Source organism: Quercus lobata, chromosome 2 (assembly GCF_001633185.2).
Source record: "Quercus lobata isolate SW786 chromosome 2, ValleyOak3.0 Primary Assembly, whole genome shotgun sequence".
NCBI classification, from domain to species: Eukaryota; Viridiplantae; Streptophyta; class Magnoliopsida; order Fagales; family Fagaceae; genus Quercus; species Quercus lobata.
Window position 1 is genome coordinate 49,378,707 of NC_044905.1, and position 22,280 is coordinate 49,400,986.

The following is a 22,280-nucleotide window of genomic DNA, read 5'->3' on the forward strand; positions in this document are numbered from 1 at the left end:
AATTAAAATAAAAATTTACTTAAAAAAAACCTGCAACATAGCACACGTTTGAGTTGAAAAAAAAAATCTTATTAAAAAAAAAAAGTTGAAAAACAAATCTTAATTAAAAAAAAAAATAGCAACATAGAGCACATTTTTATGATTTAAAAAAAAAAAATCGATATAGCTACACTTAAAAAGAAAACAGCTAATAAAAAAATATATAATAATACACGTAAAAAGAAAATAGCTCTACCAATTAAGTTTGAATTCAAGAGAAATTGAGTTGAACTAAAACTCTACTAAACCTACTCCACTCTACTATTTAAGAATGCTAAAATCAATACATAAAAAACCAAAATTAATTAAGTGAAGAACTACTAAATGAAGGATTTGGCTTCTTCAATGAGAATAGCTATCTTCTTTTTACTTTTTACTTTTTGCATTTTTCTATTAATGTAGTTCAATTATTGCTTAAATTCTATGCTTTTTTAAAAATATTTTACATAATGCAATTCATCTTAATTATTGATGTATTTTTTTGATTTAGTGTTCTTAATTGATTGTGCAGATTATTTCCTCACTTATAGCAATATCAAGATGGCTAGATACAAATGACAACATCAAAATAGTTAGACACGGGTAATTTATATGTAAACTTTTACACATTTACATTGCAATACAATTTTTCTTTTTTCTTTATGTACTTTCATTTATCTATTTTTTAAATTATTTTGATTGTGATACTCTAGAAGGTCTAGATACTTATATTTTTTTTTTGTAATTTATGGAATATTTGTTTTAGTCAAAATATTATCACTGAATCTATTTGGGATGGAGCTCATCTACAATATGAAATTATGAGATTTATGTGAGAAGAGCTATCTTCATTTTTTTTTTAGTTTCTATTTTTCCTATTGAAGTACGTTCAATTATTGGCTTAAATTATATGTTTAAAAAAAATTAGATAATGCAATTTATCTTAATCTAATTGATAACTATTTTTTTATTTGGTGTCTTAATTATTATACAGATTATCTCCTCCCTTATGGAAACATTAAAGTGGTTATGATTGGTAATTTATAGATAAAATTTTACATTTATATTGTAGTCTAAATACTTACATTTTTTGTAATTTATGGATTTTTTTTTTTGGTAGTTTATGGATTTTTTTTTGGCCATATATGCAAGAAATTTATCTATAATTAGAATGGAAAGATTTTTAAGTGCCCCACACACACACATAATCAAAGTACAATTTTAATACTAAGATCTTTTAAAAATTTTAAACTTGCCATAATTTTTTTAAAATATTTTATAATATCTTTTTTTGCAAAAAAAAAATACTTACATAATATACATTTTCCATGTACTTAATTTTAAAAATATTTTTACCATTTTATTTGTTATTAAATTTGATTATATTATTAAATTTGATTATATTATCAAAAATAATAATAATTTATATATAAGTTTTTTTACTAAGCCGTGCATCGCACGGGCATAATACTAGTATATATATATATATATATATATAAAACCAAATTCTCTGAAACTCCCACAATTTTTCACGTCAGCACAATATTTAAAAAATAAATCATTATTATTTTTTTTAAATAAAATTATTTTTGTTTAACAAGGAATAAAACTCTATCTCTCTAATCAGTCCGACTTAAACTCAAACTCATCATTATCATATATATATATATATATATATAAATATATATAAACTAGACAGAGAAAACAAACCCTAAGTACCCTTCAACAACTTGACCATATAAACCAGATGGAGAAAACAAACCCTCGGTCCAAACTCCAAACTTAACATGTCCAGGGGACCTCCATGGCCGGAGATAAATCAGAAACTGCTCTGTACCAAGCTCTGGTGGATCGGTTCCAGAGTTTGAAGGCAAGTCACGAGAGGCTGAGAGAGCAGTTTGATGAGCTAGTTCAAGAAAATAATAAGATAATAAAGAACAAGGAGGTAGATGATGATATGGTGGGCTCAGACTCAAATTCGAGGTGGGTTTGCTTCCCTAGGTTCTTTAGGGCTAGGGGTCCGTACAGAAGTGTGTTGGAGAACATGGGTCATGTTGTTCACGTGTTCTGGGGAGATCATATACTAGTATGTATGTATATGTATATATATATATATATATGAGTTTTTTTATGCAAAAAGATTTCATGAAAGTTTGTCTATTCGTGAACTTTATTTATTGGTTGACCATGTTTGGTTGTGAATTATACTATGAGTGTACTGTTGTGGTTTCGATGGAACAATTATGGAGAAAACAAACCCTCAGGCCACTACAGCCACTACAGCCCCTCAGCCTGCTACCAAGCCAAGTCTACCACTGTGGGTATGTGTTTCGAATTTGTTTATATTGTTATTATTAATGAATTTCAATTCAACATATGTGGATATTTGTTTATATTGTTATTAATAAATTTTATCTTTTATGTCAAATTTTTTATTTGATTTCGTATGTGCCTGAGTTTTTCTTTCTATCTTATTTTTTTGTTATGTTTAGAATTGATTTTCTTTTGAGTATTTGGGTTAATCTCCATATTTATATTGACATTGTTTTCGTGGGTTTGGTTTTTGGTTTGAAATTTCTACGAATTATTTTATATTGTATATGGCATATGAAGCATTGTAGGGGGCTTTTTTGTGTATTGTGTGTTGGGCTGGGTTGCCTCCTACGGTAATGGGCCCGAATGTTTCTGAGTAAGGGAGTTGAGGCCGGTCCAATTGTAATTCAACTCGGACCGATTTGTGCACAAACTTATGCTTTGTCTGCCAGGCAGATATAATAATAATAATCAAAACAGAGTATTCTGACTATTTAAATAAATGGCTATGTAATCCCTACTTATAAAGTACGATTACAGTCATGATAATGTCATTCACAGAGAAAGTAAAGAAGAAAGAAAATAATACGAACTAATCAAATGGGCATAAATCAAGTTTTAAGTTTAGTCTGCCGAAGCAAAGCCAAAGAGGGGAGAACGCCTCTTCTCAATACAAATAATCTTCCAGGAAAAAGATCATGCCGTGGGGATTAATGGTTTTGAGGGAGTCGGACCTGAATGGTTATTGCCCAAAAGAGGTCCTTGTTACGTTTTGGAAGAGAGCACGATTTGAAGAGGGAGAGAGGGAAACCGATCTACTAGTGCATGCCCACTGTATTACCTCTCATTTTTCCTTAATTTTCTCTATTTTCTTCTCTGTTTTCTTTCTTATCTTTTTTTCTCTTCTTTTTACTCTGTTTTTCTTTTTACTCCCAGAATGCTCTGTTTTTCGGTCTCCATCTCAGGGCACGGCAAGGGCCCTTTTATAGTGCCTGCCGTGACCAATCTTTTACCATTTTGCCCCTTAACCGCCTTTATCTGGTCTGGGCGTACTTGCCGACCACCAAAGGTGTGTGACACTTACCCTCACCAGACAAAGGCAGGTTTGTTTCATTCCTCAGTCTACCGTAATACTTCTTTCCTGCCATGGTATAAATGCTCTCTCTCTTTCCCTCAAGGCATGCACCCAACAGTTCCCCCTCAAACTTGCCTCTTTTGGGTGGTCTATCATCCCAGCAGAACATACCTCCCAAAAGGGCTTGGGCAGGAGCCGTAAAATAAATCTTTTCTCCTCTCCCTACCACCAAACCATACCCCCTTTACCTCTTATCTCTGGTCCATGGCTCCACCACGTCCTATATTGGCTGGGTACAGGCTGGTGGTGCCTGGGCCTTGCCCGTGCTTCCCTTTCAGATATGTCCAAGAGTCTGCCTGCTGCTCATGCGTTTGCCATGATCTGGAGACTCTCCGTCTATGTTTTCTGACCTTTCATGTGGGCTTTTCTTTGTTACTCCTACAGTAATAACTTAATCCTGCCAGACCTCTTTTGGGCCAGCCGCTTATTCCTTTTCTCAGTGGCTTGTCATGGGCACTGTTTTACTTTTACTTATGGGCTCTTATGTCCCTTTGGGCTTTCCTTTGGGCATCCACGGCCCAATTGCTTTCTTTGGACTTCCTCGGCCCGTTTGCTAATTCCACACTCCCATAGGTTTTTTACTAACTTCATTAGGCTTCCCCGGCCCAATAACCTCATTCTTATCCTTGGGGTTCATGGGCCTGCCATAAACCTCTTACTCTCTTAGTTTGCATTGCCTTGGGCCTACGGTGGCCCTTTCTCACTTTTCTACCTCATACACTACCTATGGGATGCTATTTCTTTCTTTCCTAGCTTCTTTGAGCCCGCTTGCCTCTTCAAAACCCATTTATTTATTTGTTGGGCCTGAGATCCATTATTCCTACCGTTTGGGCCTAATGGGTTTTTGCTATCTATTTTGTCAATTCTTTGTTGCCCTCATTATTGGGCTTTCTTTCTGTCTGCTTGGGCTTCCACAAATGGCCTTCAACAAGCATCTCTATTTTTTTGGAGAAAAATCAAAACTACAACCTATGTCTTTCAACCTAGGGATAAATTTTTATTTGGTATGTTATATATAAATTTGTTGAATTTGAAGGGTTTTATTTGGTTTTGAAGTAGAATTTGGGGATTCTATAAATTTGGAAGTTTTAAGTCTTGGGGTTTTTGGTATTTACATCTCAGTAAGTTGATCTTAATTCTTTACCTCAAATACTTTTTATTTGGGTTCATGTGATTTTTTGTTTTCTTAATTAAAGCTACAATTTTTGGTTGATTGATTATTTGTTTGGATTCAACATAAAAGATAATGGAATTAGGTGTTATAATTTTAATATTTGAATTGTCTATATTGTTATCACTACAACTAAGTAGGATTGAGAAAAGCATAGAAGTTAAGTATTTCTTTATTATTATTTTTTTTTAAATACTAACTAGCAAAATGTCTATAATATGCATATTATTAACCCAATTTTCTATTTCTAAATTTCCTAGATTTTATTATAAATAATTTTTAGTGCATAAGCAACATTCTACCACTGCCACGTCAAAGTTGTGGCAAAAAGTTGTAAATTTAAATTCTTTACTCATTATTGGATTTTTTTTTTCGTAGTCAATAGCTTTCCCATGCATCGCACGGATTAGCGACTAGTTAAAATAATATATTATCCCCTCCCCCATTATAATCAACAACAACCCACACCGCAGATCAACTGCCACAACCCACAACCACAACAACATGAACATCACTTTCACACACGTCCTTTGTAAACAACCCGCTCTCGCCATACCCCAAAACACGCAAAACCTCCATCTTCCTAGCATCGACGTGTATCTTCCGATTACACCTCCGTGCAATCTCGAGCAAAATCCTCTCTTTCCCAACAACATAAGTAGCGACAAGAAACAAAACATCCCTCAATGAATCACCTCCTACTCCTACTCCTACTCTTACTCTATCGATCACACTAACAACATAATCAATAGACTCATCTTGCGAAGGAAACACAAATTTGGGATTACAATAAGTAGTATCCAAGAAAACAGCATCAGAACCAATAAATTGAGTTAGAATAGAGTCAAATCTCATGGAATCAGAAAACCGAAAATCGCCAGTGTGAACATACCTGCCACCGTTGGGGCCAGGAATGTTGAAGAAGAACTAGACGGCACCAAGGCAGTGATTGGCGTTAATGAGGGTGACCTGACAGTCGTCAATGACAACAGTTTGGCGGAGCGGTAAAGGGACTACAAAAGGGGAGGGGAGTTTGAGAACGCAGGTGAGGAGAAGGGCGGTGGTGGGGGGAAGAAAAGATGATGCCTTTGGACCAGGTGGGGGAGAGGCCGACGTAGTGATCAGAGTGGAAGTGGGAGAGGAAGTAGGAGACGAAGAAACTGGAATCACTGCGGAAGGCGTCTACGAGGAAACGGGTGTTGGGGATGAGTTTGGAAGGGGGATAGGAGGAGGAGGAGGGAATGGGAGTAGAAAGAGAGAGGGGTAATGGTGGTGGTAATGATTGGGATTGGAGAGTGGCCAGGAAGAGTTGGGAGGAGTCTAGGGTTAGGGTTTTCGAGGAAGAGGCCATTTGGATTTGGAAGATGATTGGTGAGAAATGAGAATGGGCAGTCAGTAGTTGATGATGTTGGCTTGGCTTTACAGAAGTTGGTAGGGTTGGGCAGTTTTTGCTTTTCAAAGGCGCCAAAAGTATGTTTTATACGAATTATTGAAGCATAATTTGTTGCTCCAACCTCTGAATCCGACTGTTTTTTTTTTTTCTTTTCTTTTTTAGAAATAATTACCCCGCAATTCGAACCCTTTCCCTCCTAGACCATCAAGCACTTTGTGCATGGGGAGGTGCCAATTCAGCTACAAGACCTTTGGCGAATCCAATGGTTTCTTAATCGTACGTACTTAGTACAAATGCAATATTAATACGCACTTACTAATCAAATATAGTTTTCTTTTTCTTTTTCCTTTAAACATGAGATTTTTTTTGGGAGATACCTATCGGATTTTTTTTTCAAAATAACACTCATTTTCAAACAATTTTGTTAGTTGGCCAGGTTTCTAAACTATTTATAGCAAATTAAGTCTTTTAAATTCGATTTTGGTGTGCTAAATCGAGTACTCGACTTTAATAAATTGTAGCACTTGATGTGAAACTCGAGTGTCGAGTTCCTTAGAAAAAATCACCACACGAGTTCCTTAGATGAAATCACCACACGCACCCAGAAGCAAACACAACCCACCCAAACCCATAAGCAAACACATCCCACCCAGAGAGAAACACGCAACCTAGAGAGAAACAAAGGCAAACGCAACTTGTAGAGCCTTCACCTTCGTCGCCGCCACCATTGGGTTCAGTCCAAGCCAAAGGGTTTGGGTTAGAGAGACTAGGTTCGTGGGGATTTGGGTTAGGAAAGTCGGAGCCGAGGGTTTTTGGTTATGGAAATCTTGGTTTCTTCTTCGTCATTCTTCAAGCTCTCTCTGCCTTTTTCTTCTTTTGAGGATAATTATCTCGACTCCATTTCAAATTCAATCTCTCTGCCTCTTTCTTTAGGTGTTGCTCTGCCTTTCAAAGAAGATGAGAGCTTTTTCAAAGAAGATGAGAGCATTTCTCTAGGTTTTGTTTAGGGGCAGAACTCAAGTCCAAGACTTGAGTTTTATGCCTACGCGAACAAAATTTCCACATCAACTGCTGTACAATATTGAAATCAAGTTCATTGTACTCAATTTAACACACCAAAATCAAGTCTATAGCACTCGAAATATTAGTTTCCTAAATAGTTTTGAAAACGTGCTAACTAATGAAATTGTTTAAAAATAGGTATTATTTTTTAAAAAAAATCCGTTACCTATCCGCTTGTAAATCAAAGATTTTTTTTTTTTTTTTTTTTTTTATAGAAAAAATCTGAGATTTTGACCCTTAATTATATGAAACTGTTCTATCCATTAAAGAAAAAATATTATGACAATATTCTCATCCAATGTTTAAATATAGAATAAAATTTAAAATCAACTTTAAAAAATATATTAAAATAAAAATGTGTAATATTACAAGGTCTCTAAAAATTATGTGACATACTATTAAGGGTTCATTCTACGGTACCCCATTTTTTTGGGGGTACATTACCCATTAAATTTTAGCCATAGATTTTGCTTGTTTTAATCGAGCCTGTTTATTTAATTTTAATAAGAGACCTGCTATCAATCATTTAGCTTTTGTATATAACCTAGAAAACAAAACATACAGGTTCTTCTTTTATCAAAGATTTTGAGAGAGATCACTAATTAACGGGTTCTTCTATCTAGCCGCTTCTCTTAAACTTTCATGGCTCCAGTGTATTCTATGTTTGGTGTTCTGATCAGGATTTTGATTTTTAACCCTTTTCCTCTCTATTAGTTGAAGTTACCCTATAACATGTTACTTTTATTACTAAGATTTGTAAATATCAAATTTCATTTGTGGTTTCATAAGTAATTTCTACTATTGTTTTATAATGTTAATTTCTATGCATAGATTTGGTTAATGCAATTCCTAATGAGCAGAAGTAGTTTTTTACTGATTTGGTTTTGGTGCACAAAGAGGTCAGTATCACTTTGGTTGTTGTTCTTTCTTATTTTTGCAAACCCCTAGTGAGTTTGTAAACTATGAGAATAAAATCTTAAATTTAGTAGGCTTCTTTATTTTTTGGAGTCAAATATCCTCCATTGAATTTGTGTTTCTTTTTAGTCCAACTTGTATGTATTATTGTGTTATTTATTCATACATACTATAAAGTTTATAACTTTGTGTTATTTAAGTTGCAATGTTTTAGTGGGCATGCATGCTAGCCTGCTAGGTGTTTGAGGGAATGACTAAACATGTATACTTGCAATTAGCATACTCTGTTTCTTTTTTGTTAAAGCTTAAAAACTCTGTGGTCGTTGTGTGGTATAGAACATTTTAACTTTCATTCAAGTAATATAGACCTTGAAAGAGATAGTGAACCCCATCTTTGTTTTCATTTTAAACAGGTTCCTCTCTAATCTGTGTTGGATATTTTTACAAAAATATTATATTCTATTTTAATGCTCATTTAAGTGATTTGAGAAAATAATTCCCTTTATGACAAATCGATTTATTTGCTAAATTTGAAATTCAAATATAAATTAGAATTTGAATAGTTGTTGTCAATGGTTTTAGTTAAGAAATTTTCTAGACATTACTGTGATGTTTAATACCATCGTTGCCAACATATTTTGTTTTATTACATTATATATATTTAATTTCCTTTATAAACTTTTGCTTTAAAATGTTTTCTTTCAATATATTAACGCTATAACGTTATAGATGGAAAGTGATGGAAAGTATCAGAAACTTATTTCTATACAACTATTTTTGAATTATTATATGTCATAATATGTCACCATATATACTAGCATCTACTATTTGGTTAAATGGAAAGTCAAATCTTTTGGCAATATTTTAAATTCTAAAATTTTATAAACTGCTTGGTATTCAAATTTCAGCCACTTTATGGGCTTTTGTTTTTGGTTTTTTTTTTTTTTTTTTGGATACAAGACAGAATTTCTATTTTAGCCTAATCTAAGTGTATATGTGTGTGAAGCTCCCTCCTGGAGACTTGAACCCCGACCCTTACCCTTCACACCCCATAAGCACTTATACTTGTAGAGTGACCACCGCACCAAGGGTGCGCGATGGTACTTTATGGGCTATTAATTTCAATAGCATTATGACTCCATTTAATTGTTTTTAATGTATAGATTTTGGCAAAAGACAAGTTCATGTCTGGCTATTATATTATATATATAGAAAGAAATAAAAAGTTTCAAATATCACCTTATTTGGATTACCAAGCTATATACTTTCAAAAATCAATCTTGTTATTGTTCTAAACACTCACCATCTACTACTTCTTACTCTTAACAAAATACTTTATCATTTACTCTTTTTTATGGGAAAAGAAAGTGCTATAAAGAGCTTATATCCTATGAACAATGTAGGCTCGCAAGGATAATCAGTAAAGGTGGCTAATCTGTTGTATCCTGGGGACAACATGTAGAAATTATTTGTCTAGCTACATTGGATAAACCATAGATGGCACGATTTGTCTCAAGATAGTGACTTGGTCCACACCTCATTTCCGCCACCTCCTTTGGTAAAATCATATTGTGCAATTTTCAAGAAAAAGTCAAGTAATATCTCTCATTTATTTCAATCAATTTGAGACAAATCGTATGGAGGACACAAAATCATCCTTGGAAAATGGTAATGTTAAGTCTAATTCCTCTGGAGCATGTGATCTTAATAAGTCATTCCTCTTCCGTAGTGTTAACTTTACGAGGTGGAGACAAAAGACTTTATTTTATCTTCGTCTTCTGAATGTGGCTTATGTGTTAACTGAGAAAAAACAAAAGAAAAAGAAATCTGAGCAGTTGACTTATCAAGAAATTTCTCAACATGAAAAAAATGTTAAGAAATGGGAGAAGGATCAACTTTACTGTAGAAATTATCTACTTAATTGTCTTTTTGATGATTTGTATGATTATTATGATCAAGCTTACAAATCAGCCAAAAAGATATGAAAGGCATTCATCTTGCACTCCTCATGCATTATTACCCTTGTTCATATCTTCTTTTCTTTCTCTCCTTCCTCTTGATTCATTTGTCTATTCGTGACAAAAAGGGAAAGAGTATACTAGAGAGTATACCAAAGTGTATTGTCATTTCTATATGACTCTTGTGCTTCTCAGGGGGAGAAATTCTATTTCATGTACACATTCTTAGGGAAGAAAGTCTTAGGGGAGATGCATATACCAAAGGGGAGATGCATAAACCAAAGGGGAGAAGACATCTTTTATGAGAAAACCTTGTTTTGTCTACTTTACTTTATGCTTGTTTTCTTGTTGCTATATGGTGCTTTGAGTTAAGTTTAGTATCTATACTTTGTTATTCTCATCGCATCGTGTTTATGTGTTGGACATGCATACATCCTTATGCTATTGTGCTTTTTTGGTTGCATGTTCGGATAATCATTTGCTTTGCTATGTGATCATTGTGGTTATTTCCAAATGACTGTTTTGTGTTTGATCAAGTTGTTCATATGTTTCACATCATGTTTACTTGATTGCATTTTTACTTGTTACATTATACAGTGGCGGCTCCAAGAATTTTTTCCAAGGTGTTCCTAAATTTTTTTATTTTTTTATTTTTTTTATTTTTTTTATTTTTTATTTTTTAAGTTGAAAGATCCAAAGCCGTCATCAAGAAGATGAAGATGAATCTTGCACAAGAAATAAATCTTGGGTACATGGTTTTTTTATCAAATATTTGTCCATAATTCTAGCAAAAGAATAAACAATAAACTATAAGTTCATTTAAAATATTAATAAAATTATTAATTATTGTTATTTAGTTGTTTTATTAATTTGTTTGTCTTTTATAAACTATAATTTGTTATATTGTTGTTTCATTAATTATAAAATTATTAATTGTTATTTGGCCTAACATAATTTAATTTGTTTATCTTTTATAATATATTGGTTAATTAAATTATTAATTATTGTTTATTAGTTGCTTCCCTTAATTAATTATTAGTTAATTAAATTATTATTTATTAGTTGCACTAACACACATTCCATGTGCATTTACTTCCCCTAATTCAAATTCCTCACCCGACCCCATGTGCCATGTGCCCATCCACCCCCCACCCCACTCAACACTCAACAGACAATGAGACAAGCCCCCCTAATCACAAGAACCAGCTACCAATCAGAAAATTTCACAATCATAAATCACAATAAGACAATTAATTGTATCTCACCAACACCAATAGATAAAGCCAAAAAGAAAAAGTCAAAAACAGGGCCAAAATTTTAATAAAGTTAAAGCTAAGCTAAGCCAATCACAGTTGTTCAAAAGAATCAGATAAATTATTAAAGTTAAACTATTAAAGTCTTAAAAGAATAAAGAGAGAGAGAGAGAGAGACTCATTCATTTCATTTCAATCTAATTTCAGATTTCACTTTCATTTTCATTTTTCAGATAAAGAGAGAGAGAGAGACTAAGAGAGTCAGTGAGAAAAAGAGAGAGAAGTTATGAAATACCTTGAGGTTGAGGTTGAGGGAGCACCGGAGCAAGTCGAGCGACGAGCAATGGAGCGAGCTGAGCATCGAGCGACGGAGTGAGCGATGTGACCAAGCCGAGCGATGAGTGACGGAGCAAGCGACGTGACTGATCAGCGATCTCCGATGCCCGAATCCTGATGCGATGTGCACTGGACTGGATCTCGAGTTGTGTTGGCTGCCCGATCTCCGATGCAGCGATGCCCAATCCGTCTGTTGGCTGTGTTGCAGTGTTGGTTGTGTTGCTCTATTGATGTTTTTGTCTTTAGGTTTGCTTTAGTGATATCTGATTTAGTGATTTGAGGTTTCTGATTTAGTGATTTGCAGCATATATTGGGTTTTTGTTTTTTTTTTTTTTTTTTAGAATCCGTGGGTTTGCTTTTCCTGTTTTCCATCTGTTAGGTTTTTTTTTTTTTGTTTAGATTGGGTTTGCTTTACGTTTAGGATTAACGTTGGGCTTTTTTGTGGGCTTGCTCTGTTACAAAATTTTATTTTTCAGATTTTAGTTCAAAAATTTTTTGGGCTTTTTTAAAAAAAAAATTTTGCTTGAAAGTAGAAGAAATAATTTTTTTTTTTTTTTATAATTTGAGAGTGTTCCTAATTTTGCTTGAGGGTGTTCCTAATTTTGCTTGAGAGTGTTCCTAATTTTGCTTGAGGGTGTTCCTCATTTTTTTTTAAAGGGTAAACAAATAAAAAAAATTAATTATTATGTATAAATTTTTTTTTTCAAGTCAGGGTGTTTTGAGTCCAACGTGGCGCCGCCACTGATTATACTTGTTCTTTTATTACTTGCTTTACCTTGAGGGTATAAAGTGTTTTGTGCAAGTGTTTCAAGATACAGGTATTGTGTTCCAAGTTTATCACAGGTTAGGTTTAGATTTAGGTGTGAGTGAGTTTTGCCATTGTTCCTAAACTTATGTTTAAATCTAGAATCTGTTATAGGGTGTTTTGTTACGGAATAGTCAAAGGGAGATTGTAAAGTTGTGATTTACAACTATGTTTTATGTTGGCTTTATTCCATAACAAAAACTCTTGTAATTGCATTAATTTATTTTCTTGTATTTTGTGGGATTTTATTGTACTGGATTTAGTATTAAGTTGGTGAAGAATCAAGCTTGCAATGAAGATCAGTGCAATTTCGTGACTAGCTCACAAGAAGTTTGCAAGTAAAGGTTCTCGTGAAAAGGACATATGAGAAGCACATGTTGGAAGCTGAAGAATCAAGTGTCAGGCTGCATTTCGCGAGTACTTCGCTAGACAAGCCATTTCGTGAGGTACCAACGAAACTATCTGCCTAGAGGATTTTAAGTGTAACTTTCTTACCCTTCACCCATACTATATATACCATTATTACCCACAAAAGTAAAGAAGAGGCTATTTAGAGAGAAAATCCTAGATAGGTTTCTACAACACAACACACCCACCTTTTAGAGAGAGAGCTACTCATCCTTTGGTGAGAAATCATTGTAGTCTCTTCTCATTCTCTCTCCCATTGTTATACCTTGAGAGGAGATTTATACCCAAACACAACTCACACTTATTCAGAGTATAGAGAGTATTCTGGAGCTTGAGAAGCTTTGGGCATTTGCCAAAAGAAGTTGGTGAGGCTTCGCGGATGCAATCAGGCGATATTATGGGATCCAGAAAGCTAGTGAAGACAAGATTCCAAGAAGTCCATTAGTAGTAGGAGCCTGGAGGGCTTAAATACATTGGGTAGACTAGGCTTGGAGGGTCTTTTGTTATTCGTGTACTCCAACTTATTCACTAGTGGATCGATTTTGACTTGGAGGGTCGTGGAGAGGTTTTCGCCGAGTTCTTCAATTTCCTTTTCGATAACACGTCTTGGTGTTATCTTGTGTTTGCATCTCTCTTCCCTATTCTTTAAGATTTTCTTTTATTGTTCATTGTGATTGAATATGGCTTAGAGTAGTGTTACCGGTTTATTGTGCTTCATTTACTCTTGTTCTACACTTAGATAAGTTAGAGTTAGAGTAAAAGCAATTAAGTCGTAATTTTAAATTTAGGGGTCTAAACAAGTATTAGTGTTTTCACACTAATTTGGATTTCACTGCAAATTTTGTATTGAATAAAGTACCTCATAAAAAGACTTTTTTTTAACTCCATTTGAATTATGGAAAAAATATAAACCAAATTTGAATTTTTTTTCAAAGTTTGGGGTTGCTTAGCATATGTGAGGCTACCTGACCCTAAAAGACCTAAATTGGGGGTAAAGGCTTCTACATGTGTATTTTTGGGTTATTCTAAATTGGGGGTAAAGGCTTATAGATTTTTTTTATATTGATAATAATAAAATAATTGAATCTAAAAATGCAATTTTTCATGAAAATATATTTCCATTTAAATATAAAAAAAAAGTGGGCGTTTTGAACAATAAGAGAAATTTGAATCTTCAACATCTAAGTCAAAAGATGTTATTGAATATGAGATTGAACCTAGGAGGAATAAAAGACCTAGAATTGAAAAGGTTTTTAGTCCTGAATGTTATGTGTATAATTTACAAGGTGACCCTACTTCTTTAGAAGAAGCTTTATCTTCTCCTTATTCAGGTTTTTGGAAAGAAGCCATCAATGATGAGATGAATTTTGTTATCTCTAAAAATACTTGGAAACTTGTAGATTTACCTCCAAGTTGTAAAACAATTGGATGTAAATAGGTACTTAGAAGAAAATTAAAACCTGATGGATTTATTGAAAAATTTAAAGCAAGGCTTGTAACTAAAGGTTTTAAACAAAAAGAAGATATTGATTTTTTTGATATTTTTTCTCCTGTTACTAAAGTTACATCCATTAGATTATTGATTGCTATAGCAGCTATTCATAATTTGATGATACATCAAATGGATGTAAAGACGGCATTTTTAAATGGAGAATTAGAAGAAGAAATCTGTATGGACCAACCAGAAGGTTTTACAATGCCAGGTAATGAACATAAGGTATGTAAACTGTTAAAATCTTTATATGGTTTAAAACAAGAACCTAGATAGTGGCATGAGAAATTTGATCAATGTTTGCTTTCTAATGGTTTTAAAATAAATGAAAGTGACAAATGTATATATTATAAAACTTTTGATGATGCTCACGTTATAATCTGTTTATATGTTGATGATCTACTAATTTTTGGTCCTTTATAAATGCTGCCAAAATGCTTCTTAAAAATAACATATGAAAGATAGGAGAAGCTAATGTGAACCTTGGTATGAAAATTTCTAGAACTTCAAATGACATATTTGCAGATCAATCTCATTATATAGAAAAAATTTTGAAAAAATATAATTACTTTGATTGTAAATCTGCAAGTATTCCTTTTGATTCTAAAGTACATCTATTTTCTACTAAAGATGTAAATGATATTTACAATCAAAAGGAATATGCTAGTATTATTGGTAGTCTTAGATATGCTACTAATTGTACTAAATGTAATATTGCTTATGCCATAGGAGTACTTCTAGCAAGATTTACTAGCAAACCTAATTTTGAGCATTGGAATGCCATGACTCAATTAATGAGATATTTAAAAAGAACTACATACTATGATTTGCTATATCAAAGATATCCGTTCTTGAAGGATTTAGTGATGCTAGTTGGAACACCTTATCAGGTGATTCTTTGTCTACCACTGGCTATGTATTTACATTAGGTGGTGGAGCAATATGTTGGAAATCTAAAAAACAACAAATTATTGCTAATTCCACCATGAAGGCAAAATTAATTACCTTATCTTCAGCTAGTGAAGAAGTGGGTTGGTTACGTGATTTATTATCTGAAATTCCCATGTAGGAGAAACCTATTCCACCCATCTTAATTCATTGTGATAGTACCACCACTATTGGTAGAGTGTGCAATAAATACTATAATGGTAAATCCATATCTATTATAAGAAAATATAGTATTGTGAGATCATACATAAACAATGGTACCATAAATGTTGATTATATTAATACAAATGATAATATTGCGGATCCATTAACTACTCTAGCTAGAGAAAAGATCTGGTTAGCATCGAGGGGGATAGGACATAAGCCCAAAGAAGAATAAACTACCTATAAGGATACCCTACCTAGGGATTAGAGATCTCAAGAACTAGGTTCAAAGGGAAAAACAAATCATAGAGTAGTTTGATTAACATGCACTAAATATATGAATGAGTACTAGTACAGTAGTACTCATGTCCCTCCTATGGTGTGCGTGCATGTATCTTGTAATGTTATATAGGACGGGTTTTTTATTTATTAAAAACACTTAATGGATTATATCTCTTATGAGTGGGATGTTAGAGTTACAAGAACATCCTTGATAGACACACCAAAGTGAGCAAGGAAGTGAGGCTGCTTCCTTTGAGAATATGGCTAGTTCTCTAAATAGCTCATGAATGCTGAGGTTAAGCACAAGGTCGTAATGTGCTAGTTTAGAAGCTCATAGTAGAGTACTAGAATATTATGTGTGTGATGTAATGTTTTGTTTCCATACAAAAAGTTATAGTTCAAAACTTAGCTCACTATTAACTTTGGAACAATATTGCTGAAACACTAAATGAGGGTTCAAGCCATTAGCACTCTCATTATGCATAATGTTCTACTTAACCTAGAAAAATTTTCTTATATATATTTGCATATTTATTTTTATAAAAATAAGTGGGGGATTATTGGATATTTTTACAAAAATATCATATTCTATTTTAATGCTCATTTAAGTGATTTGAGAAAATAATTCCCTTTATGACAAATCGATTTATTTGCTAAATTTGAAATTCAAATATAAATTAGAATTTGAATAGCAGTTGTCAATGGTTTTAGTTAAGAAATTTTCTGGACATTACTATGATGTTTAATACCATCATTGCAAGCATATTTTGTTTTATTACATTATATATACTTAATTTCCTTTATAAACTTTTGCTTTAAAACGTTTTCTTTCAATATATTAATGTTGTAACGTTATAGATGGAAAGTATCAAAAACTTATTTCTATAAAAATATTACTGAATTATTATATGTCATCAGGGATGGAGGCATTAATTGACCAGGGGGGCAATGGCCCCCCCTAAATTTTTTTTTTTTTTTAAATATATTAGTATATATATATATGCATTAAATTTAACAATTTTATTCTCTAAAATTATATTTTGCCCCTTTAACAATATTTTTGATTCTTTTTAGAGTAACTTTACAGTTACAAACTTGCCTACAACATTTTTATAAATTGCTGAGGTACAAATTCTTATTGGTTCGCATTTGAGCCTATCACTTACATAACTTTTTTACTTACCAATAATCACTCACTATATCAACAATATATCTCTAGTACTTTCATCATTTTAAAGGCCATTAAAAAAATTTATAGATCTAAAATTTAAAACAACATATTCTAGCCCAAAAACATTTGTGCAACAACAAATAATCACCAATAGCAAAGCTAAAAAAAATTAAGTCCAATTAACCAATTTTACTCAAACAATTGGCTCCTTAAAAAGTTTTAAATAGAATAATTTTGCCTTTACCTAGCAGATGCAAAAAAAAAAAAAAACTTAGTAGCTAAGAAGTTGCCAAGCTAGAGGTCAGAGTCGTCCCCTTAATTCAAAATCCTGACTCCGTCCCTGTATGTCATAATATGTTACCATATAAACTAGCATTTACTATTTGATTAAATGGAAGTCAAACCTTTTGGCAATATTTTAAATTCTGAAATTTTTTGAACTGCTTGGTATTCAAATTTCAGCCACTTTATGGGCTATTAATTTCAATAGCATTATGACTCCATTTAATTGTTTTCAACGTATAGATTTTGGCAAAAGACAAGTTCACGTCCAGCTATTATATTATATATATAGAAAGAGATAAAAAGTTTCAGATATCACCTTATTTGGATTACCAAGCTATATACTTTCAAAAATCAATTTTGTTATTGTTCTAAACCCATCTATAGCTTCTTACTCATAACAAAATACTTTATCTTTTACTCTAGGGGAAAAGAAAGTGCTATAGAGAGCTTATATCTTATGAGCAGTGTAGACTTGCAAAGATAATCAGCAAAGGTGGCTAGTTTATTGTATCCTAGGGACAATGTGCAGAAATTATTTGTCTAACTACACTAAATAGACCTTAAACGGCATGATTTGTCTTAAGATAGTGATTTGATCCACACCTCATCTCTGTTACCTCTTTTGATAAAATCATATTATGTAATTTTCAAGGAAGAGTCAGGTAATATCTCTCATTTATGTCCAACAATCTATAGGTTGTTTTTGTTTTCCAAGTCAAGAATATTTCATCTGGGTCTTGTATTGTTGTTCGTTTTGGCTTTTAAATATAATAAATATGATTATTGCTTAGTTTTTGAATTTGATTGAGTTATAGGTTCATATTTCATGGTTTCGGAGATGCTTGAGTCTCTTCTACTCATTGAATGCCGCAACCTGAGTTTTTTTTTTTTTTTTTTGATAAATTGCAACAACTTGAGGCTTTTTTTGATAAACTATGCAACTTGAGGTTTTTTTGATAAACTGCAGCAACCTGAGGGTTTTTTCTGCAGCAACCACCGAAGGGTTTTTTGATAAACAGCAACCTATTATTTGTTTGATAAACTGTAGCAACCTGAGGTAGTTCTTTTTCTTCTTCCTTTATTTGGTGGATATATGATGGCTTGTGGGTGATTTGTTTTTGGTTGTTGCATTTGGGAGTTTTGAACAACATTTGATGATTTGTTCTAAAAATACACACCATGTGTTTGATGTATTGTTCTATAAGCTTTGTAGTAGCCCAGTGGAGCTAGTGTGCCTATCTTATGCAATGTCAATTAACTAACTTACTTAATCATGGAGTAAAAGATTGAAAAAATTTCAATCAAATCTTGATGCAAATAATAGATAGTAGATTGATAATGTTATTTGGATGGTGTCTTGCTGAAGTGGCATAGCATCTTTTTCTTTCCCTTTTTTTCTAGCTGCTCAAAACTTACATTTAATATGAAGCTAAATCATTTTGCAGGGGTAGGATGAAGAATTGGCTCATATTCCTGCAGTTTGTTCCACGGTGCAATCTATTTGTGACTCTCTCCAAAAATTGTCTTGGAATATAGAAGTTCAGACATTGATTTTTCTTTTCCTCCCCTCTAAATTGCCACAATTAAAACGGTGGTTTGGAACTATTCCATTAGTAGTTTCTTCCCATGAGAAATTTTTTTAGAAGATGGTGTACAATATTCTATATTGTGAAAACTCTGAAATGTAGTTCTTGATTATGAAGTTCATAATATAGCTTCTTTTTTTTTTTTTTAAATAATTTAAATGGACGAATTATTGCATAAGCTAATGTTGAATGTGGAGGAAAGCTATAGATGCAAAAAATAGTGGAAACAAATTAAAATGGGAGAAAGTGATTTACCATTTTTGCTTTTGTTAAATTTCTAGAAATGAGAACGCAAACACCATTGTGATAGTTCAATGTAATATGCTTATGCAACTTTCAATGCCAGGTAATTTTGGGTTTGCAGTACTAAGAGCTTATGATCTATTAGTCTCTTTGAATGGTTCCAATTTTAATGGATGTAAAGGACTAGAGTTTGTGCCTTTTTTGACCTATGTGATAAAAGTATTGTCATATGTGATATTGGTACTGTTTAATACGACAATGGAACTGACAAATGTGAGAAAAAAAAAAGTGAACCGCCAAATATGACAATGTATGGTCGGATGTGATGTTGACACTACCTAATATATATGACGATAGAACAAATGTAAGAAAAAAAGAATAAAGAAACCACCATATATGACAAAAGTTCAATTATATGTAATGTTGGTACTTTCCAATGTGAAGATGGATCAAATGTGAGAAAAAAAAAAGTGAATCATCGAATTTGACAAAAGTACGGTTAAATATAACGTTGGCACTGCCTAATGTGACGATAGAATTATCAAATTTGAGAGGAAAAAAAAAAAAAAAAAAAAAAAAAGGAAACCACCAAATATGACAAAAGTAGTGTCACACTTGGCAGAAGTTAAAAGGTTATGATATAGAGATGATTGTATTTATCTAAAAATATATATGGTAAATGTTTACATATGTTTGTTACGATTTAAAAAAAATAATAATAATATACCCATAACATACATATACCTTTTCTTCTCTGTTTCTGTATTTTTATATCGAATTTTTAAAATTTACTTTTTTGAAAAATGTCAAACTATACCTGTTCGTATTCTTGTTGTATTAAACTCGTACCGTATTTTACTAATTCATATCATATAGAATTAAAACAACTAAAATTTCCCTACTATATATCTGAAATACCAAACATACAATAATCTCAATCATACATAAAATTTTCTCCATTAATTGATATTTTGTTCACATGTGACTTGACTTAAAACATGACCTAACCATCAAAATATTTATTCCAACTATCCATATACATGTCATGTCCAAAGAATTTTACTCACTTTTCTTTAACCTTCCTAACTTTCTTGCATAAAACCAATAATGACATTTAGTGTTTCAAACAAAAACCCTTTAGGATTTGAATCTCCACTTAAAATGTATTAAAAAACTTCCCTTGCAAGAAGGGTACGTAATACTAACTATATACTATTTGACCCAACTATGGAAAAAAAAAAAAACACACCCTAGTTTAACGTGAACAAATAACTGGCTCTTCTGCTATGGTCTCTAACAATGGTTTCCTTGACCTGCACATAGACAACCTAAGCATAAACTCTGGCGACGAAAATTCCTCAATATCATCCAAATTCAACTTTGGTACCGCCACCGCCGTCTCATTTTCCTGCCAATCATCAGCTGTTTTTCCCTCCACCAACTGGGGAACATCTCTAGTCTCCGGAAATGTCCTTATGTTGGCTTCGCCAGAACCACGCTTGGCTGCAGAATTGGCGGTGAGGAACAAGGCACCCATGTCAGCTGCTGTGACAATAGAGTTGAGTCTCTTCATGGGGAACATGACATAAACGTTAGCCATCTCTAGGTCTTCGTCGGCGTTGAGTGCAGAAAACCTTCGTCCAATTTGGAGAGATATTGAGTTTACAACGAAGAAGTTTGGTGTCTCAAGCATGAGTTCAGCTGCTTTAATGGGTGCATGGAATTCTTGAATTTGGCCGCTTGGGAAGATCACTTTTGTGGCTCTAGATTGCTTGCCTCCTGGGCTGGATATAGCACAAGAAACGTAGTTTCCCATATGATATGCCTTTTTTGTGAATGTATATATGTCAAGAAGAGAAATGTAAATAAGCAAAACGGTACTTAAAGAAAACTCGTAGTAGCTAGCTAGATATATATGAGTATGTGGGCTTTGAGTTTGATGAACAAGTAAGAGAAAGAGATCGAAGTGGATTTGTGTTGGGGTTGGAGAGGTTTGAAGGAGAAGAGATGGTTTTGGAGAGGACTTTGTCTTGGGATTAATGAGTCAATTTTGGGAGTACTGGCCGGGGGGTTAACGAAGAGCTAGGTAGTTGGGGAATAATAATGAGTCAATTTTATAAGGCAGTAGCTAGCTAGGAAAAGTCTAAACAAGAAATACACATATGAATATAGAAGATTCTAATAAGGAATGAGCCAGTTGTGTAAAGAAGTTGGGGTTGACATTCTTGCGGGTCCGCGTAGGGAAATTTAAAGAAAGTAACCAAACAATATTTATTATATATTGAAGAAACATATTGGAAGGTACATTTCCAGTTGGTAGTTGATTTTATCATGTATGGTTTATCATTTCCAACAATTGTCCTATCTTAACGTGTGAGACCCACTCCTTTTCCCTTTGTAAAGGGAGTTTTCTTTTTTTTCTTTTCTTTCTTTTTCTTTGGGTGTTTATTGGTCTTGGTTGTGTTTCGTATAGAAGTAATACAAACTTTTATGACTTTCATATATGTATATATTAAAAAAAAGACTAATGGTTGGATCATCACTTGCTAAGATATATGTCTTTCAGCACCGAAAATGGATTTTTTTTGGAAGAATGATCAATAATTAATATAGTTATAATTAAAAAAGAACAATCCATTGGGGTTGGCAAAGTGGTTGACTCGGTCTCAAAGTGACTGTTTTGAGTTTGATTAGAAGCTTCTCAGTTTAAGTCTGAACACCAACATTTTGAAAAAACTCCATAAACTAGCGGTGAGAAACCAAAAAACTAAAAAAAAAATAAAAAAAATAAAAAGAACAGGAAAGCATGTGAACTACGAATATATATATATATATATATATATATAAATAATTGAACAGTAAGGTTTGCGTGAACTTTTTGCTAATTTGTCTTTTTGAGAGAATTGAAGGAAGTGGTGGCGGTGTCGGTTATGCTAGTCTGTGCTCCTCTAAAAGTTCAGCTCATGATATACTATAAGCTAACTGCGTCACGGGAGCGTTGGTGCCACATTTCCTAGTATCTTTCCCAATCATATATATATATATATATATATTCATTAATTAATTAGGATTAATATATGATAATCTAGTACTACTTTTCCATCTCAAACAATTTTAATTTTAATTTTTCCATCTCATACAACACAACATCTCATCAGTGCACTGCACTGGCATGGAATATTTTAAATCTGTTCCACTAAAGTTATGCTTACGTACTACTACATTAGGTGCCCCCATTACCATTATCTTATGCCACCAGGATACAATATTAGCTCCGCTTTTGAGGGACGGTACAACACGGTATTCTACAACTATTATTATAATTATAATTTGTAAATCACCTCACCTACCATGTTTTTTCT

At 32.9% G+C, this 22,280-nt stretch overlaps 1 protein-coding gene across 1 annotated transcript; it reads right to left on the reverse strand.

Moving 5' to 3' along the window:
- Positions 1-20,173: 20,173 nt before the first annotated feature.
- On the reverse strand, positions 20,174-20,734 carry LOC115965655. Its single transcript, XM_031084931.1, has one exon. The coding sequence runs from the start codon at positions 20,732-20,734 to the stop codon at positions 20,174-20,176; it is 561 nt and encodes a 186-aa protein (XP_030940791.1).
- Positions 20,735-22,280: the final 1,546 nt, after the last annotated feature.